Source organism: Anomalospiza imberbis, chromosome 10, assembly GCF_031753505.1.
Source record: "Anomalospiza imberbis isolate Cuckoo-Finch-1a 21T00152 chromosome 10, ASM3175350v1, whole genome shotgun sequence".
Lineage (NCBI taxonomy): Eukaryota > Metazoa > Chordata > Aves > Passeriformes > Viduidae > Anomalospiza > Anomalospiza imberbis.
Genome location: NC_089690.1, coordinates 9710846 through 9732425, shown reverse-complemented (window position 1 = coordinate 9732425; position 21580 = coordinate 9710846). Strand labels below are relative to the sequence as shown.

Genomic DNA, 21580 nt, shown 5'->3' with positions numbered 1-21580 from the left:
ATGAGTGGATATGCATTACATAGTTTGAAAAGAGGAGGTGCTTGAGTTCACAGCCAGTTGTACTGATGCAACTCAGGGGACAGTCCAGGTTTTGTGTCAGGTTCTGAGAGCAGAAAGTGCTAAATCTGCATAATTCTCTGAGATCTGTACTCGAGCTGTAGAGTATATTTTGTTAAATCAGCTACACTGGTAGTTTTTAGTTACACTGGGAAGGAGGATTATATGAGTACTGTAACCAAAATGAAATCTTGTCCAAGGAAATTAAGGAGTACAACTTGGATTATATCCTTGGTAGCATTATTTGTATGCAAACTTGATTTTGTTCCCAGTACATTGTGCTCAACTTTTAATGTTGGAAAAAGTCATATTGTGTAGTAGAAAGCTGTGAGGTCTCAGGCTTTGAAATGATGATCAAGGTGACCTGTATCAGTTGTTAATGTGCAAATATCAGCTCCCTGGCTTGCCCTCCACCATGGCTGAAGGCCTGTCCTTTCAAAGTGGAAGAATTTTGTATCGGGAGAACAAATCCCAGAGGCAAGTCTTACTGAGCTGGCTTTAAGACCTGAGGCAATGACAGCCAAAAGAGTTTTCGGTTGTAATCTTCCCTGAAATCTTTCTTAGCAAGAGCTTCTGGTGTCAGCTTTGTGTTCTCTGGTGAGCTGGATTGGATCTCATTCTTTTGCAGAACAGCTCCATGTCTCTTGCCTGCTCTGTGACTTCCTGGGTCAGCTTGTGAGCCTGATCTACAATCCATTAACAGGATGCATCTGCTTCGTGCAGTGGGAGAGAGGTCACACTGCTGTTACAGCTGGGAGACCTTTCCAAGGCCTCTAAAGCCCCGTTTCACCCTAAAGTTTTTCTCTTAGCTGCAGTTGAATGTTATCTCCACCTTCCATCATGTCATTTGACATGTGTGGTCCTGAATTGGGAGATAAGAAACCAGAGAGAATTGTCAGAGCAGAAGGTGTGGATTTAAGAATGGAAGATCAGAGCAGCAGGTCTGACAAGCTGAAGAAACATTTATTTGAGGAGTTAATAGATTCCTGACTTCTTAGTGTTCCTTTGGACAGGGAACTGATGTGGGTAATGCTAAATTTGAAAAGTATACTTTCAAGTACAGTAATCTATTACAGGACTATCACAGTCCCTTATATTTTTAACACTCTTGAGATAAGTCACATTTTAATATTTTTTTTTACGATTTTCCTTTCCTAGTCTTGATTTGTCTGATGGATAAGAAGCAGGGGTTGTAGTTTTTGATGCCTGCAGTTTTCTGTTCAATACACATTGAAGCCAAGAGGATTCTGGCTTTTTATCACAAACACAGTACCTTCACACCTCACCAAAAGTAGCACAAACTCAAGTCTGAAACCCAAAACCAGTTTGTTTTTTTTTGATTGAAGTAAGGTGTACACCCTCCTGGGATATTTTGGATTAGGTATAAAGTAATAAGATTCTCTAAATTTTGGATTACAGGCAAAACAAGAACTGCTTCTTCAGATGTGCACTTTCTGTCAATAATAGAGATAGGTGTTAACCACTGGAGGATCTTTCTGTGACCTGAAAGCTGTAGAGTTGTTTGCATGTATTGCACCTGTGTCATGGAATAGAATAAATACCCATTATGTTTTTGCTGCTATTCATTCTGATTATATTTACTCGTAGCTACAATTAGGTGAATTAATGTCCCTTGCAAGTTTTGGGTCTCTTTTGATACCGCTCTTGAAGCTGTGGAAAAGTAGTGGGGTGGATTTTTTAAGTTCTGTCACTGGACAAAATTACCAGCTCCTCTGGAAAGTTAAACTGTCACTTACAAATTGTGAACAAGGAAGACTTTTTTAAAATTATTTTTGGGATAGTTGTAATGACTGTTATGGGCTCCTATTTTTCTTGTACTCTTTGCTTTTTCCTCAAACATGGTTTTTACTGCAACTGTGCACTTGCCATCAAGCTGTAATAGTTGGTGGCAAGTATTCCATTTCTTACTTATGAAATTTTTGCAGCAGCAGACCATGAAACCTAGGATGAGGGTAACAGAAGGTTTTTATTTTGGTTTTTTTTAATTACTCTCTAAACCATTCAGAGTGAATTCACCAGGCATTATTATGCAGATGTTTGCTCTTTCATTTAAAATTAAAGTGCACATTGCAGCAAACAGCATCTACCCTAAATTAGCCTTTCTTTGGATAACACAATCAGTTTTCTGCATCTCTGACCATGGGATTATTTTTATATGTTCCCATTTATGTATGGAAAAGAAGAAACAAGCCTACCTCTTCAGGAAAGCAAGAAGTTGTTAATTTTTTTCCTGCTGATACAGTATATAATGCCCTTTTCACAAGTTGCTGCAAGGTTTTTTGTTTACATGAACTCTTTAAGGGTAAGGTATTGCCTTCAGTAGGGGTTTCCACAAACTTTTCCAGTTTCTGTCCTCAAATCATAGAATAGCCCAGTTTGGAAGGGACTTGGAAAGGTTGTCTTGTCCAACTTTTTGTGATTTCCTTTAATTTTAAAACTTTACTTTAATGTCATCTTTTGTCTTGATGCCTACATCCATTTTCACTGGCTTAGGTTGTGCATGTGTTGAATTGTCTCTCATCATGATGCAGTTTATCTCCTGGTTTCTTTTGCTCACTTATTGGTGTCTATCGATGTCATCCTTTGTCTTTAATTTTAAATTGTCTTTGCCAGGAACTGTCTGTATGTGTGTATAGCACCATGAAAGTTAAAGTAATCATTCACATCAGGGAATTCTAAGTATCATGGTAATAAAAAGAAAAATGTCAGATTTTTAAAATTGGTTAAAGAATAAAAATAACTTTATTTTCTGCTTACAGTGAGGAGTAGCAAGTTTCTTATGTCTTCTGTGTAAGGCTGTATATGTCTATTAAAAAGCAGCATGCTAAATAGGGTGTTTATGTGCTTATTCATGTGTACAAATATGTCCTCTAAAGTAAGTACTGACAGGTTTGCACAAAAAAATTGGAAGCGAATAATTCATGTCAGTCTTATTTCATTGTGTTGAACTGTGTACTTTTATTTTTAATTAAGACTGTTCTTTTTAGATACAAAGCTGTTCTAAGTATTTTAGTCTAATTAAGGAGAACATGGCATATTTTGTACTAAACTACTCAAACCATGAATTAGCACCATTCTTTATTTCAGTAACTACATACTAGGTTTCCCTCCAGAAACTTCCTTAGTTTATGCCTGGAACCTTTTGGGATGAAGACTTGATAACACTGCTGAAACACCTTAAATTGTCTCTCTCATTCTTTGTTATGTGCTGGTCAGAAACTCCAGTTAAAGCAAGTGTGGAGAATAGTGGCAGGTTCTTTCTCAGAAGCTGAGGTCTTCTGATCCAGGCCATGTTCAGGGTGTCTCTCTTGGTTGCCTCACAGGTCATATATTCCTGTGAGGTCATATATTCCTGCCATATATTCAATTTGTCAGTGATTTGTGTGTAGCTGTTCTGACTCTGACAGTGTGGAACAATGTGCAGACTAGGTGTGTTTGCCAGGTGTTGAGAGGAGAACTTCCAAATACATCACAGGAGAGACACAGCGATTTCAGTTCTAAGACATACAAGTATGAGGATTGGGAGAACGTGTTTATACTTTTCTTTTCAAAGCTAATAGTCTGTTAATTTTTAGCTAATTTCTGTCAGTTGTTTTTTTAGAACTGTGCATTTCTCTGTGATTTATTTCTGTTAACTTATTTTTTTTTAATCTTCTTTATTTCAATGTGTGTCTGTTTGCCTATAAAGGGATATTACTCTATGAGCCCTTGTGATGACGGATATGTAAGTGTCTATCTTTATTTCCTTTCACATTGCCTGCTCAGTCTGCCACAGTCTGTATTTCTCTTCATTTCACAACGTGCAGCAATTTTCCCTGCATTTTAACTTGTCATGACATTAACTGTATGCTTTATGAAGAGCCAGAAAATGTGCAGGGCTTGGAAATTCTGCATGGGGAATGGAATAAATGTTCTGGATAACCTTATGGCTTCATAATGCACATAACACAGCATGTCAACATAAGAGCAGCTTTGTTCACAACTTTCATGTGAAACACAGCTTCTTATAGCATGCAGAAAGCAATTGTTTCTTCCATGGGATCATCTGTGTACAGTATACATTCTCTCTGAAGTGTGCCAAAACCAGCTGACCCCACAACACCTTTGGCAAAGCAAATAAATATTACTGCTCAAGATAATTCAGCAAGTTGATTCATGCTCTTCAGAGGGGTGTTGTATTCTACATATTTGTATTTTTTGTTCCTAAAGTCAAGCTTCCTTTTGGTAGTAAAGATTATGAAATTCTTTCACACAGTTAAAATGATACACTTTCACTGAAAACACAAAATTATATTCTCTGTACTGCCTGTGACTTCTGTAACCCAGATGGAAGTTTGTATTCTGGCAATACTACAAGCACACCATAAGTATCTAATTTTGCCCATAATCAGTGCATTCTTTATGAAGAAAGGAAATCAGTCTACTTCTAAGTAACTCAGTATGTAATCAATTCATAAAAGTGATTGACACCAGTTCTGAAAGATGCCAGTCAATTTAAAATAATACTTATTTATAATTTTATCACTTTCTTTAAAAATTTATTTAAAATAATACGTATTTATATTTTTATCACTTTCTTTAGGTAAAACAAGATTTTGTCTTTCAAGAAAAGCTGCCTAAATTTCAAACATATATATCACCTGGAATTAAAGTAAACCCTTAAAGTAAATTCAACTTTCCACTTAGAACAAAATTATATTTTGAGAAATAGTCATAGAAGTATTGAATGCAATGGACTATTCCTTACATACTTCTTTTTATCTTGATGTAGAGAACACTACCCACATCCACCTATGGTGAAAGATCACCTGTATCAATCAACCTGTTCCCATTGGTGACATGAATGTTCATAATGGACACTTTCTGCTTGATGTTAAGCATTTTGTTCCTTTATATAATACCCTGTTTTGAGATTGAGAAAGGTTGATGACAGATGAGCAATTATGAATCAAATTATTTTTAATGAAGAAAAACTTTTTCCTTATACAGATTAGTATAAAGCATTAGTTAAATGTAACTTTATACAATGTAGAATGTAGTAGTTTACTGTGCAGAGTTGTTTATAAAACAACTGACTCTGATTCTGAGGTATTTCTTGAATATATGGGTAGCTTTCAGCTTCCCTCACTGTTAATGTATAGTATTTTATACTTCTTTCTGACATTTGTGTTGTCATTACATTATCACACAGTATTACTGTGTGACTTTTTAATGTACACATCAGATGAGTTAGAGAACCTGTGTTAGATGGCAAGTGGGAAGTTTTCATAACAGCATACCTCTAGTATAAGTAGGAAAAAAAATTAAAACCAGATCTTCTTATGAAATAAGACTTTGCATAGCCCCAGTAGGTCTGCCAGGTTACACAAGCTCAGGCTCTAATCCCTCACAGGCTGTGTGGAGCAGTCTTCTTGTTATTGGTGTGTAACAAATGAACTCAACATAGGTTTGTGAGTTCTGATGATTTGTAGAAATCTGCTCAAATTTTGGTTTTAGTCTTTACATATTCATCACATATCATTGATTATTAATCCAGAATCTGCACTGAATTTGCACTGAATTCTTACAGCACTTTTTCAGAGTGGGAACTGAGGACAGAATCTGGCTTTCAGCTTTGCCTTCAGCATATTATGAATATATACATCAAACAGCAAAGGGGATATGGCTTGAATATAGGGCTGCAGTATTTGATAAAATCAGTTGTGGTTTTGGCTTGCACATGAAGTGCATCTGCTTTCTTTTATAAATATTGAATTTTTTTTTCCCTTTGAACTTTGGTTTATTCCATGCTGTTCATATTCATGCCTGTCTTTGTTCAAAAATAAAGGGATGCCATCTGTGGCTAACGTGCATTGTGACAGAATTATTTGACTTAATGTGGCACCTGGTTTGGCTTTGGCAAGAACCAACACAAACATAAGTCATACCCATGATCCTACCAGAATGAGCTATGCTTGGGCTGTTTTTTCATGTGTTTCTTTCTATTTCCTTAAGACACTGAGCTTCTGCATGTCTTTCAGTTATGACAAATGATCTCTCCAAAGATAGGTTTTGCATTAAATGTATGTTTTTCAAGATGAAGTCTATGCGTGTTGGGACATAGGAACATGTTCACCACAGGTTTTCACACTCTGCCTTTCATTGACAATCTAAGGTGTACTGTCACTCAAAAGGTTAAAATTATGATTAACCTGTTACAGGAAAGACTGAGGGAAGGGCTAGGGAGAAAATGCTGAGGAAATAAATCTTGTAATCTAAGAAATATGAGAAGAGGAGCTACTAAATAGTTTCTGTTTATGGTGATTATGCTATAAGCATTCAATTGTTTAATAGCAAAATAATAATTTTTAGCTCTTGCACTCTGCCATTCATTGGTAGATCTCAAAACCCAGCTTGTTCAAGAGATTGATTCCTGTATCTGCTTTTCAGATGAGAAAAATTGAGGCCCAGAGATGAAATGATGTGTTTGGATTCTGTCTGCAGTTGGTGGCTGAATCAGGACTAGAAGTGTGTCTGCTGAGGCAATGCCTTACTCTGCGTGCCACAGATACAGATTAGCTTACTTATGACTAATGGCAATAATGCAGATGAAAAGGAAGAAAGGAAACCTCTGCCTGTAACATGCTTGCATTCTTTGTGCTTATCAGTGGTGCTGACTGTAGTCAGATTGAGAAATGACAGTGCAGTGAAGAACAAATAAGCCCCCCAAATCTTTCTCCATTCCTGTTTAGCCTTGATGATTGAACCTGATGTAATATGAACTTTATCCTTATTGCTTTCCCAGAAACACCAAAAGCCTGACAGAACTTCCTTCCTCCTGTGCAGGTTCTAGACTGATAAACTGGGTCTGATCAGCAAAGTGACCAGAAGTTTTTCAGCTCAGTGGTTCTGCCCTCAGAGCCCCAGTGCAGGGCTTGCCTCACTCTCTGGTGCCTTTTTGGTGTAGGAAGAGTACAGAAGGAAACCATACTAAATACCTTGCTGTGCTCCATCTGCTGGCTTAAAAAGTAATTTGGGAATTAATAGGACCTTGTCCTATTTGATCTGAATGTTTTTCCAATTAAAGTTTCTGTAGTTTGAAATTTTATAGAAGCTTGCAAAATCCTACACTTGCCAAAAAGTTTTATTTGTATAGAAGAGTGATACGTGTATCTTAAGCAGTTATCCTCTGGTTAGATTTTGGTTGGAGCACATTTTTCTTTCTAAGACAGCAAAAGGTGTGTAAAAAAACCTTTATTGAGAAGCAGAGAATCTTTATATGCATCTGTATAGCCCTAGTGCCCTGCTCTGTTTCTTTATGCACTGCTATTCTCTGTTCGACCTTCCATCTCAAGGGCTCTGTAATTTTTTTGCATTCAAGTGCTATAGCCACTTTCTTCCATTTACCCTAATGGACAAAGGAGAAAGGTGCTGACAGAAGCAACAAAAGTGATTTGTGATTTCACTGCACATGCATCTACAAGGTTTTAGGTTTTGACTGGGAAAACAGTTTTATTTAAACAAAACTCTTTATACTTCTCGAAAATGCTAAGGAAAATGAACAGGGGCATAACAGTCTAGGGGCAGATATGACACTTAGAAAGAATTTTGTATTGTGTAAGATAAACTATGATGTGAGAACTGCTGGTCCAGACAGTTTATTTTTGAGGTGTATGACCTGTTTATTGTATATAAGTCATTCACTGACATAATATAAAATGCTTTTCAAAGTGCATATAAGCTTATTTCACATCGAAGAGAGCAGTTCCTTGTATTACAAGGATACAATGAGGTTGTTTTCAAGAATATGTCAGTTGGTGTAATTCAATATTCTCTATGGTATTTCATACTTTTTGTCTCCTAAATCCCAGTTTTAAATCTGACAATAGACATTGATTATATGGTTCCCATTGAAAGAGGTTCAGTTAGGAAAGAAGACCAGTTTTACAGGCATAAGTGGTAATGAGAGATTTTTAGCAGAGAGATCAGTACAAAGAGATGATATTGAATATTCTGCAAATACAGCATGTAGTTGACATCAGAATGCATGACATGAAGCATTCTTATGCCAGAATTGCTGCTTCTTTGCTTACCTACAGTTAAGTCTAGCAAAAAATATTTACTGAGGCAGACAGCTTCCATGTGGAACTTTTATATGGTGCTGGTGTTCCTTGTTGCACAGTGGTGCCTGCTCAGGCACTGTGTCACCCTGCATCAGAGAAGAAATATCCAGGATTTAATTAGAATATCCTAGGCAGAACTAAGAAATGGCACACTATTTCATATTAGTTTTATCCATAGCAGAATAAATAGTCTTGTCTTTACATATTAATAATTATATATAGGGGCATGTTTTGATAGCAGCAGGCACTTGATAACATTAGTGTTGGAGCAAAGGATTACAGCAAATTTATATGCAGTAATGCATGCTAGATCTCCAGTGAAATATTGCAATTTTAAAGGTATGAAAATTTATGAAGTCAGTGAACGTGCTTAGCAAGTTCTTCACCTTCCTCAGCAGGCTCAGATAATACTTTCTAGTCTTTTTTTTTTTTTTTTTTAATGCTTCAAGCACAGGTAATTTGTGGAGTATGTGGGTGAGGATAATATAGCCAGATCATAACAAAAGAGATTTTGACCTGAAAAAGGTCCCCTTTTAAGGGAAAAGAAAGATAAACACTGAAGTATTCTTTCTTTAGCTGTGTTTCTGGTTTTTAGCACAGGTTCTTATAGGAAAAGAACTGCAGAATCCTAATGAAAGAATTCACTTTGGTCCTCATTAATAACATTAAGTGGAATTTGGATTTATATGCTGTAATTTCATTTTTTCTTTTTTTTTGTGATTCAGGCTTCCACGCTGTTAAGAGCATCTTTATCCTCTATGTAAGTATTTGTTGCTGAGCTTCATTTCTGTCTGTAGAAGAGGAGGGGTTTGTAAACTGAAGTACACACTGTCAGTTGTCTGCAAATGGGACTCACTCCTCCTCTGTGCTTCCTCTGACCTCAGTGAACATTGATGCAAATATTGTGTGATCTGCTGAGCAGCTCCGGTAATGTTCTAATTTCAGCAGAATGTTCTAAACCCATCCAGTAAATCTGCCATTCCACACATGTGAGGTTGTTGCTGTATTTTTAGTGCTACCACATATTTCAGTCCTATGGTTGTAATTGGTTTGATTCTCACAAATCCAGGAAAATGGGGAATCACTAATATGGATTTTTGGGTGCCTTAACTTTAATTTTTTTGTGTCTGACTTAATAAATTTTGGCATATAATACTGAATAGAGATGGTATTTTCAATGTGAAGTTTTATTAAATTTTTGAGACACTGTTTTTATCCTGTTGTTTGCAAGATAATGGGACAATTTTACCTAGGACATAAAATTTGTTTTGAAAAGTGGTAGGATGGGAAGATACTAAAACATTTTAGTGGATTATATTTAAATATTAAGACTGAAACACTGACTGGAAGCAGTTTTCTTAAGGGAAACTTCTATTGCAGTGTTAAATATTAAAACAGCAAGATGGTATTGATGCACAGAAAGTAGTCCTGTATTAAGTCTCATGTTAAGCTAGCATACTCCAGGCTGTAAAAATCCACTCAGCCCACACCACCTTTGCCTTGGAGAAGACATTTCTGTGTGTATGAGGGCTCAGAGGTGGACCTGGAGCTGCAGCTTTTTACTGCATCTGTTTGTAACTGTGTCAAGAGCCACGAGCTGCTGCCCTCATGTCCCTGTGGTCCAGTAGAGAAGGGGAAAAAAGGATGTTACTGTACTGTTTTGTGCCAGTAAAAAGCTCAGATCATCAGCTGTCTTCTTGTCAGTTTACTGTCTGCAAGTTATGATGGTAAACGAGCTGCATGTGTAGGTAAGAAATAACCCCAAATTTAACAAGTCTGTTGTTCTAAGACTATAATGGTAATAAAAGTGATAAAAGCGTGAAAATGTGAAAGTTCTTTTCCTGAAGCAGACTTCCTGTTTTGGCTCTTCTCACCTCAGTAACATCAGCTGCACTGAATGAGGAGAGAGAGTTTTGATGACTGTCTTTTCCTTTTGCATTTAGGAAGATACAGGATGTGCCATTGCTGCCCTCTCTGGATTATGAGAAGCTGAAGAAAGATTTGATTACAGGGAGTGATCGTCTCAAGGCCCTCTTACTGCAGGCTCTGCGCTGGGTAAGGACAGGGAGGCATCCACAACTAAATCCATTTAGCAAACAACATGGTTGTTCTGGTGATGAGTTCAGCATGACAGGCAGATTCCTGTTGGTGAAGCTTGCTAAGGCTGTTGAGATGATGAAGGCAGCCCAGGCAGGAGGTGTCTATTTGTAGTGTAGCAGTGTCTTCCTATCTGAGGAGAGACAGATTCCTCACATGAAGAATTCCCAGATTTCTGGGATATTCAGTAGAAATAATTTCTGATGTGCTTTCAAAGAAATTGTTGTTTTAGGCAGTTCCTTTTTCCATGTATCCTTTTGGTTTATATTTATATAAATACTGCTGTATCCAAGACATACCTGACTCTATTGAACAGTTTTCCTTTATAATCAAGGTATTTACAGGAGCCTACCTTTTGGTTGACTTGGGTCAAGTAATGACATTTCAGAAAAATTACGGGTGACAACAGGAAGTTACATTTTCCTGCTGAAAAGGAAGCTGGAGTGTTCAAAGTCATGAAAGATGCTAACAGTGGAATTCTGATCAAGTTTCAGTGTCCGTTTTCACATAAAAACAGTCTGTTTGTTCTGACCAAAAGTACTTCTAGCCCAATGCTCTGTCTTAGATGTTTAAGAAAAGCACCACATCTGTGGGGCTTTTTTAACTTTATGGGAAGTAATTCTGTATCCTTCCTGTATGGACAGTGATGATAGCTCCCAAGTAACAGTTTTGTAATGGATCACAGAGCTGAAGTCAGGTCAGTTCATTTCATCTCTTTCCCTTAGGCCACTGAGGTTGAATTACTGCTCCCCATGAAAGAGGTTCTCAGCTATAGAATATCAGCACCTTTAAAATCTCCAGGGGTCATCAATCCATAATTTTGTCTTTTTGTGTGTTTTTTAAACTTGTTTATTTATGTTGTTATTCATTTTAGCGCTTGACAACATCATATCCTGGAGAACAGAGAGACACTATCATGCAGGCCTACATCAGTAATGACCTCCTAGATTGCCACAGCAACTGTCAGGTCAGCTGAACTGAGTTGTCAGTTGTCCAACTTCTGTGTGATACTGCTCATTTATGTCTATGAAGTGCTGATCATAAAATATTATTGCTCTCTGGAAGAGAAGGATAAAAAGGTAGTAGTGCCAAAATTGGGTGATACATTTAGGTTCTGCATCCCAGTCTTTAAATGTCGATGGCAAAGGTTTGCATTACAAGAGCTCTTAGTGTAGACACAGTTCTTGTAGACAAATGAAAGCTTGTCACCTCCCTGTGCTTCACTTCTGTGAGTTGAACTGAAGCCTTATGCCCTTTAAGTCTTGGTTATCAGATCCTGTGTCTCTTTTTGAGTGATTGTGTATTGTTAAATAATACACTCAATTCATTTCAGTGATCTAAGATAAGAACTAAATTAGGACTTCAGTCCCAATGCCACTATGGAATGTGTCATTGTGCACCTGCAATGATCAACTGTGTTTCTTTGAGTTTGAAGTGGATTGGCTCCTTTCTTTAGAAAGGGGAGTTGCTAGTGTGTTTATTTTGAAAAGTTGTTTCAGTCCCTGATAACCCAGTACCATTGCTAAGAAAAGCACAACTTTTTTCATTGGTTGTAGTACCTTCTGTGCATAATTGAGTTTCCCAGCGGTTCAAGGCACTGAGCCTACTTGGTTTATTGTGGCTTCATTGTCTTTGCAACAGTCACTTGTACCACTAGGAAACATAAAGGATTATTAAATCAACCATCAGTTTTTCTCCCTCTAAATTTCTGTAAGAAGGAAGTTATATGTAAAGCCTGAAATAAACCAGATTAGAAATAATTTCAGTGTGGTGGTGTTGGTAAGTTACTGAGCTGCTTCCCACGTTCTTTGCTGTCAAAGAAAAGCGTTCCTATTCAGGTAATATTACTGCAATTAAGTTTATCACCAAAACTAAGTTGTTTGATTTGTGGTGTTTTTTTGTCACTGACTGAATGTTAATTTTAGGTACCAGCTTTAACTGGACTTTGTTGGCGCTATATAACTTCCACTCTACACCATAGAGTTTAATGGTGTTTTAACAGACTCAGATGAGAAGCTGTAATTTGCCTGTTTGTTTATTGTCCATCTCTCCTTCAGTCCCCTGCCAATAAAAAAAAATTAAAATGTACATCCTACTGACTAATCAGTAGGCTTTCAAAGGGTTTGGTTTTTTTCTATGTAAGTTTAATGAAGTTTTTAAAACATTGTAGAAGACTAACTTTTGTGTTTTCCTTCTCTGTGATTTATTAACATCTGCTTTCTTTTTCAGAGAAGTGTCCTCCAATTATTATATTCTAAGAGTGAGGTAGTCAGACAGTATATGGCAAGGCTCATCAATGCTTTTGCTTCACTGATAGAAGGTAAAAGATTCACTGCAAAAAATAAGATAGCATTTTCATATAATGCTGTCTTATTGGTGCTTCACAAGTGCATGTCAGTGCATGTGGAAATTTGGAGCCTTATTTGCACCCTTTATGTAGGACTCACTCTGTTTTGTTACGTGCATTCAAAACAGGTTTTCAGTATCTGGAAAGTTTTCATTTTGACACTGTATATTCAGTATTTCTGACTTGTTTTAATGATTTGTGATCTGTATGGGAACTTACTCAGATTCTGCCTTTAATAGAGTCTTCAGTTTCTCCATGAGGGTTAAAGTAAAAAATCCCCATTAATTAGGTTTCCTGTGGGCAGATCTGCTACCAGGCTGTGCAACAGTAACTACTGTGGCTCCTGCATTTTCCTGGTCCTCACCTGAATAAATCTTTGTGCATCCCTGCTAACAATCCAGGTGCATATATATCTCTGTCTGTCCCAAATTAGCTCTTGGTTTGCTGCTATTTTTGGAACTAAGTATTGCACTGAAATCTCATTTGTAGTCAGTAGCAGGAGAGAACCTGACTTTTCCAAGCTCCTTGGACATTTCTGTTGTTTTTCTTGATTGTACAAAACTGATAGATCAGGAAGCATATACTCAAAGTGGATTCTGTGTGGTACTGATTTGGCAAGTGTGGACCTCTAATACCCCAAGTGTCTGGATTGAGTGCAAGTGGTCTGCTACACAACTTTCTGCAGGTTTGTTTGGATCTTGGCACAAGTTTGTGGCTTGTCAAGAGGAAACTGAGGTCAATCCTGCTTACTTTTCCAAAGAGAGGGAGCTTTTCTGTCATAGCTGCTATCTCAGCATCTGTTCTTTCATCGCTTTTTGCACCAGGTCGTGCCTACCTTTCTCAGAACCCAACATTGCTGCAAATGCTGGAGGACAGACTGAAAGCTGAAGACAAGGATTCTCTTACATGGGAGAATGTTCTGGGGGCTCTGCAGAAATTCAGCCTCAGGTGATGAAAGCACAGCGTGTGGTGGTGACAGCAGGGGAGGAAATGCAGGCTAGTTAGGCTCTGTTCAGGGAGGAAAGAAGAGCACTTGATTTTCCCATAACAATCATCAGAACCCCTGATGGCTGATGAAAGCAATGTCACTTATTATGGAGGAGAACTCAGTTTTGCTGACTGAATTAACCTGACTTCCTACCAGCTTTCAAGGCTCAAGTGCATCTCCTGCCACAGCCTTGTGTGCTTTGTATGTGTTCCTTAACTGAAGAAAGTGAAAATCTTAATGTAGGAAGCTCTGACTATCCTACATGGAAAAAAAGAGTTGTGTTACATTCCAAAGCATAAGGTTTTCATTATGCTTTCTGCAAACATTTTTCAGGGATTTCATCTTTATCCTGTTGACCCCCTTTCCTGGAGCTGTCTATGCACAGGCTGTCTTGTTTCTTACTTTTGCTTTAGCAGTCTGAATCAAGTGCCCACCCCAAAAGAAATGCAAAAATGCAAAAATGCAAAAGCAGTAAAGGGCATGCTCTCTTTATCAAATAAATATGATCTGAGGAACACTGTTTTCACAGCAGTCAGGAGGAATACTGAAAATTAGGAAGTTTTTTATTTTCTAAAAAGTAACAATCTTATAGAAGGTCAATTCCAGATACTTGACATAAGAGAAACTTTTTTTAACATGTGGTCAGATGCTCCCTTGTTTTGCTTAGTCCAGGCCATAGACCTGCTGCAATTGTAAAGTGTAAAATTTTTATTGTAGATCATGTGTGGCCACCTGGCACTTTATTCAGCATGGTCTTTGAGGGCAACGACAAGTTGAGTTAAAAGAGCATGAGATTTAAGAATCTCTAGAGAAAAGTGCAAATAGATTCAGGCAAAAGACCTCATTTGTCAAATTGACAGTACAAAAGTGCTACAGTGCTATGGCTACCTATGACAGAAGAAGTAATTAATTTGTTTTATGGATCTGTTGTGTGTAGCTGGCTTTTTAAACTAATTTTAAAAGACAATTGAAAATGCCATTTTAGCTGGAGTAAGAAGCCTTAGAAAACAATTAAGAAATTTACCTCAGCAGTTCACAGGTTTAAAAAGAACAAAATGAAATAAAAGACAAAGCCCCCCCCAATCTATCCAACAATGTTTTAGTCCTCTAACCATATGGGAATCTGCATCTTCAGTTTCTTCAGGCTTTGTTAATTACTTAGTTTAGTGATTCTGCCAAAACAGGTAGTTTAGGGATTTTTTTTTTGGCAGGCTAGTGTATTTTTAATGTGCTTGTACTGGCTATAAATATATATGAAAACTATTTATGTTGTGATCTGACGTTTGTGATTTGTGATCTGATTTTGTTTTTTAATCCTAGGCGCACACTGCAGTCAGCTATGATCAAAGATGGGCTCATTTTCTGGCTGGTTGATGTTCTAATAGACCCAGATTGCCTGTCTGATTACAACCTGGAGTACTGTGCTGCCTTGCTCATGAATCTTTGTCTGCGGAGTGCAGGTGTCTTACATTTTGAATTACAACCTTATTCCAATAAATAGATAGGCAAGATTGTTAATCTTTCTTTCCTGTTTTACCAGGATTCTTTCAAGTGACTACAATCAGCAGCAGGAACCACAACCAGAGATATTTGAGTGTTATAACCAATGCTTTTGAGCACATTTTTTTCCCCAAGAATTCCAGTTATGGGAATTCTAAAGAATTAAGCAATGGCACCCTATAAGATTTGATTATTTTTTATATTAGTATGTGAAGGCTGCCACTGCTACATTCCAGGCCCACTTTTCAAAAGACACTTTGTGTCCACTTACAGGATCTGTGTAAGAGATTTCTTTGTAAACAGAAAGAACTGGGTTGAGCAGTAAGGGTGAGTGAGGAGCTTAACCTTCACCTTGCCTTCACTTCTACAAAGCAGAGATTCCCCCCAAGAGAGTAAGATCCTATCTGTGTCCAAGAGACTTAAAAAGAGCATAAATTAAATTTCCTTTTAAAAAGGAAAGTAAGGGTGAAAAATCATCATCTTGTAAGCAAAAAAATGCCTTTGTTCAATCTTTAAATTCCCTTTGTGTTGCATCCTGTCCAAGACTACAACTGCATAAATCCAGAGTAACTTCACTGATTTCAACTCAGTAATGCTGAACAGCATTTGTCAGGAACAAAAAACAGTATTGCTCTGTGCAAACTAATACTGATTCTAAAAAGTAAGAAAGAAACTTGCTCTGATCTGTTCTATTTTTCAAGCATATTTATGTGTTCTGTCTTTGCAGGGAAGAAAATATGTGCAAGTATCCCAAACCCCATGCTCAGAGTTCTTTCTGGTCTTCTTGACCATGAGAATCCTAAGGTATTTGTACAGCAAACTTTGGGTTAATGAAAAGGTGGAAAGAAAAATTTAAAAAAGAAAGGAAAAAATGTAAAAAGTAAATTGATTTTGGTTTTTTTTAGACCCTCGTTAATTAAGTTGCATGATTTTTTCCTAGAATTCACAAATATATACATTTTCTTTTGTTGAGCAGAGGTTTTTCTAGACAGAAGCATATCTTGCTTTAACAAACATCAGCAGCTGAGAATGGCACCTTGTGGATGCAGTTAGCATGCAGTCCATGTGTCTTGATTGCAGTTTCTGATGCTGCTTCATGCACCAAATCACCTCAAGCTTGACTCGTTCATGAGATGAACAATGTGTGCTGCAAACCCATTATGCAAAACATCAGGTGCAGGGGAACACATTTGCTGTAGTTTTAAGGAATGCTATAAGAAAGTAGTAGACTTGTGACATTCATGAAGCTGCTTTGGCTTTATCATCCTGCCTGAGGCTACAATGCTTGAAGCCTGTCTTGAGTTCATGCTGGCAGGGACTTTTCCCTGTTCTTTGTCCTGTTTTCCTGTTTTTTGTACTGCTATTAGTGTTTGTCAGAAACTAATGGTTTTTCTGCCTTTCTCTCTTTTTTTTTTTTTTTTTTCCTTACGGCTATGTCAGTTTGCAAGAATACATTATCAGAAGCAGGGAGGGCTGTTTGGGAAATTGGCATGCAGCCTACTGGTTTAGATCAACCATATCACAGTATATTTGCATCCTTAAAGTTCTCTGCTTCCCATGTGGGAATTTTTGCAAGTCCAGTCTAGCCTGGTTAAACTCTTTAACGTATAGTTATTTTATACTTTTGCTCTTATATTTTGATAGTCATCTGGGAGGAATGTAAGAGTTTTTCTTCATGGTATTACTATTTCTTCCTCTTAGGTCCAGTCATACGTGAATGGAGTACTGTACAGTATTCTGGCCATCCCTTCTGTCCGAGAAGAAGCCAAAGAAATGGTAAGAAGTGCTGCTTTGCTGAGTATGAAAATCAACTCCTCTGCCAGAGATGGCCCAGACAGGGACCTGCTGAGCAGGGCACAGCAGGGCTGTGAGGTGGGAGCCAGGGCATTTTGGGAAGGGAAGCCACAAGAGGCCCTTCCCCTTTGATCCTCAGGGAAGTATGAATGTATTTCTCAAACACTTCTGCCATATTTCCAGGTCTTTTTCCTAGGAGTGGAGCCCCAGTAGTGTGAAGGATTCTGTCTGAATTATAAATTAAAGGTGTTATTTTAGAATTGTGTGTCCTTGTAGCATTTTGTAGACTCCTTGTGGCCCCAGGAGATGCTTTCATCTCACCTGCTACTTCTTCCCCTTATTCTCATTCTGCACTAGTGAGTAACCACTAAAAGGAGTTCTTGCTACTTTTCCTTCTGCCTGGTATAGACATGGTTATTTGGGGAGGGAGCAGGAGGAAGGTTTCAGAACTAGGAACTGATTTCCTCTGAAAGTTAGTCTAATGGTAATGACTGTGTTTCAACTTCTGTGTTTGAGCAAGCTGCTCCTGGGATAGCAGCATGTCTTAGTATCTTAAGAACTAACCCAGAGAGTTATGGCGACAGAATTGTTATCAGGTGTTCTACCTCACAGAGCACAGAGAACTGAAAGTGATCATAAATGCTTAAAGACACAACATCAAGGCTATGAGAAGCCATAAAGAGAGAGAACAGGTTTGAAGTCAAAGCTGGTTCTGCTTTCTGCTTTCTTTCTCTGAACCTTGCACTGTTGTCTCTGTAGATGCAAATTTTATCCTGTTCTGATTCCTATTGTGTACTGAATTCAGAAGGCAAAATCAACAGATCTGTTGTAAAAATTTGCTGTTCATCATGGACATGTCTCTGCTAAAGCCTCGAAGCAATCTAGAGAGTGTATTTCTTTTGTCTGTGCCACACTTGGAGCTGGACACCGTGGTTTGCTTCACACTGCCTCTGTTTTCCCTGACCAAAAAAAAAAAAAAAGGTATTTTAGCTAACAGATCTCTGTCACTGTGGTGACATGAAATACTGATCTACCAATGCTTTCTGCTACATCCAGGGAATGGAAGAAATTCTGCGCTGCTTTATCAACGAAAGAAGTGAAGAGATGGTTCGCCAGATGGAATTTGTTATCAAGCAACTCAATTCAGGTCAGAACACATGCAGCTATCAGAGCTTTAAATCTTTCACAAAAGCCACAAAAAAGTTCATGTTTTTACTTGGCATTGGAAACCTCAAAGAATAACAATAGTGTGATGGTCTGAGAGAGGGTGAATAGTGAATGTCAGGATTTGAAAGTAATGTATTTTAAAATTTCCTTTATGTTGTAGTAATAAAGAAGAAATAAAAGGCTGAGTAAGACACAATTCCAAAGTTTTGGGATCATAAAGAATATTACCTTGGCTGTTTTCTTTCATGCCAGTGGTCTGATGGTAATGAGAGACTGCTGCCAACTGCAAAAATGCATTAGAAATTTGTAAAATAGGATTTAGTGACTAGGTTTGTCTGTGATCATCTCTTGCTCTATTGAGGTGTAGCTTTATGTGAAATGGCTTATCCTGAATAGGGAGCAGAGACCATCCTTTTTGGAGAGGATGTTGATGGGTCATCGAAGTTGTAAATGCTGTTAATACAGACTGAGAAGGTGGAATATTTATTCAATTTTCTGTTGCCTGTGACTGAAAGGAAGACTGAAGAAAGAGAAAGCAAATAATGAAAAGGAGATTAGTTCTGGTTGCATCTTTCTGTGCAGTAAACAGAACAAGTTGAACTGCTCTGTTTGGCTTTTGGAAAGAGAACACAGCCTGTCATACAGTTCTAGCTTGTAAAAGAACAAATAAAGTATTTAAGCACTGTATTGCCACTATACAATATTTGTTCTTCAGGGTTATCGAACAACTCCTCTTCTACCTGCAAATGGCATTTTTAAGAGCTTTTGTCTGAGTCATTGAGGAGTGTAAGATGTGTTTTCAGATTTCCAGCATATGCCTGGCCACTTTCTGCCTGAGGAAATAGTTTTGTCCAAAACTTACAATAAGTATTCTGCATGAGTACTAACTTTTTATGTACAAAAGCAGTATAATATTAAAGTGTTTGTAGGTAGAAGTAGAGTCTCTTATTAAAAAATATTTGAAAAATAGACAAACTTGCAAGTGCACACACTTTCATACAAGTCTTGTCAGTAAATACAGTGAGATGTCAACGTGGATTTTATGAGAAAGTAACTATTCCAGAGTGATTCTATTTCTGCCATTTTCCAAAATGTGAATTGATTTCAGTGATTTCTAGTAGAATGCTTATAGGATCAAATTATTCCAATAGTTGTCCTGAAAAGGATATGTCTGTATGAGATGCAGGTTAAATCTTGCTCCTGTAAAACTGAGGTAATAATGAGATCCTATTAAATTGTACATGTGCAACTTAACTGACACCATTTTGTTTTGCTTCTTTCTAGAAGAGCCATTCAATGATAGTATAGTGTCTGATGATGAGGAGGAAGAGGAGTATGAGGAAGTAAGTAAAGGCTTTCTGACACCTTTTAGAAAAATCATTAACCTTCTAGAAAGAAAATATTTGTGTCAATAAACCAGACTTTGGTTTTCTGGTTGGTTGGTTTTGCTTTTGGTTTTTGTGTTTACTTAATTATTCTTGCATTAACAAGAAAATTGGATCTCTTTCCATTACCTTTTCTTCATTTGAAGTCCTACTCTTTTATTTTAGCAACTCACCACCTCTGTGATAATTAAAGGATTATAGCTTGACATAAGTGAAGAGATGAGGAGTTACTGTAGCAGTAGGAATCTTGCTTTCAAACAGACCTATTGGATGCAGTTAAAAAAAAGCATATTACCAGAATAGTTTATAAATAGGTTGTCACTTTTTCTTAAGGTATCATTATCTGTTCAGGCTGTGACTTTATTTGCTGTTTAAAAACTTTGAAATATATTTAGTAAATTGCTGGAATGTAAGAAAGGGAAACAGTTATTACAAATAAGGAATAAGTCCCATGAGAAAATAAAATAAAATAAGCATGAGAAACTATATCATAGTAAATATAAGCTGATTAGCTTTGTATTTCCTTCTCTGCTGATAAATGCATTCTATACCAGTATTTCAACATATTTTAAGAAGCTGTCTTCATAGAGCCATGGGTGTAGACAACACAACATACTGGATCACCTAAATTAACAACCAAAGCAAGATGTAAATCATGTGAGGGAAATGTTATACCCAGTTTTCACTGGTGGTGTTGCCATTTCTGCATTGCCATAAGTGCACAGTGGAGGCTTGAAAATACAGTGTCAGCAGTTATGTGGGAGTTTTATCTTAAGGAAATCTACCCCACTGCATTTTTATTTTATTGAGAAGCCTTCCTTGAGAAATTTAAAAGAACAGTTATGGTAATGTCCTGGAAAGACTATTTGTGCATTCTTAGGTGTGTGTACGTGTGCAAATACATTCATAGCATGTGTTTGGCCCTGAAGAAGTCAGTGACATGGAGAGTGAGAGAACTGCAAACTGTTCTTGTATTAGAAGTGTTACTGCAGAACAGATTCACTGAAAACCATGCTTTTAGACTAAATATAAGTTTTTTGTCCTGAACCAACAAAGAATAAGACAGATAAAACTCAGTTGTGTCCACATTCTAGTAGCTCATTGCCCATTCATGGGAATGACAGTGACTGGGGAAAACCAAGTCTAAAATTTGTCTTGTGACTGCAGTGTGACAGATTGCATTTTCTAGTGCACATTGACCTTTTTCTGTTTTGAGAGCATATGAAAATGCAAATATCCTGACTGCAACAGGTGTGGTGTGCTCTCAGCTGCTATGGGGTGCTGCATCATGCCGGATCCAGCCTTTGCCTGTCAGTGTCCAGGGAAGCCTTGCAATAGTTGCATTATTTATCCAGTTTTTGTGTTGTGTTGTGTATACCTTTTGTGTTGTGGCACAATAGGTGGTGAACTAATAACTCCTTTGCCTAAAGTTAGAGCTATGTGGAAATTCTAAGTTTAGAGCTAGTAAATAAGTTTATTTAACAATCAACTCTCCCCTTTTTATTCTAAGGGGAGAGTTCTAAGTGAATTCTAAGGCAACACAGTAAACTTTTCTTTTCTTGTAGGATTAGATTATTGTAATTGTTTCACCTCCTGCAGTCCTGAAGTCTATTTTTTATAATTTTTCCACTCCTCCAACTGAAAATCAGTGCTTGTGGTGCAAGATGGGCTTCCTGGAAATGAATAATGAAAACTTCCCTTTGCTTAAAATGCTGCTTAACACCTTTTAACTGACGTTTCAAGGCTTTGAGTGTCTTGGGTGTATGGTGAAAGTCCAAGGTGATAAGACCTTTGCTTGAACTTCAGTGTACTTTTTTTAAAGGATACTGTGTTTTGTTGTGAAAACACATGGATAAGGAGCTCATTCCTTAAAGGTGTGGCATTGAATTGCATGATAATGTTCAACACTTTCATCACTTCACCTGTTCCTGAAAATGAAAGGAAGGTGAATTCTCCTGTTCAGTCCTACTCCCTAGATGAGTTGCTGCTGCTTACAATCCCAGCAATGGCTCTAGGTCAAATCCTTTTGAAATGTATTTTTGCCACTGGACTATCATGTGATTAAAATGGACTTCTGGCATTTCTTATTATTTAACTTAAAAAATAACAGTAGGCTTTTGTG

The 21580-nt window shown here is 37.4% G+C and overlaps 1 protein-coding gene across 8 annotated transcripts in view; it reads left to right on the top strand.

Annotated features, from left to right (window-relative positions):
• Nucleotides 1-21580, top strand: part of ARMC9 (armadillo repeat containing 9) — a 59779-nt gene that overhangs the window by 15620 nt on the left and 22579 nt on the right. For 6 of the 8 annotated variants that reach the window (XR_011002577.1, XR_011002579.1, XR_011002578.1 and 3 more), the window contains exons 10-20: nt 3767-3802; nt 8906-8940; nt 10124-10235; nt 11152-11244; nt 12507-12597; nt 13449-13572; nt 14933-15072; nt 15840-15916; nt 16814-16888; nt 17963-18053; nt 19358-19416. Coding sequence is in view for 3 of the 8 variants with exons in the window: in XM_068200558.1 (XP_068056659.1) it covers nt 3767-3802; nt 8906-8940; nt 10124-10235; nt 11152-11244; nt 12507-12597; nt 13449-13572; nt 14933-15072; nt 15840-15916; nt 16814-16888; nt 17963-18053; nt 19358-19416 (933 nt within the window). In the remaining 5 variants the exon portion in view is untranslated. The remainder of the gene's footprint in view (nt 1-3766; nt 3803-8905; nt 8941-10123; nt 10236-11151; nt 11245-12506; nt 12598-13448; nt 13573-14932; nt 15073-15839; nt 15917-16813; nt 16889-17962; nt 18054-19357; nt 19417-21580) is intronic. The other 2 variants (XR_011002581.1, XM_068200560.1) reach the window with 1 other exon arrangement.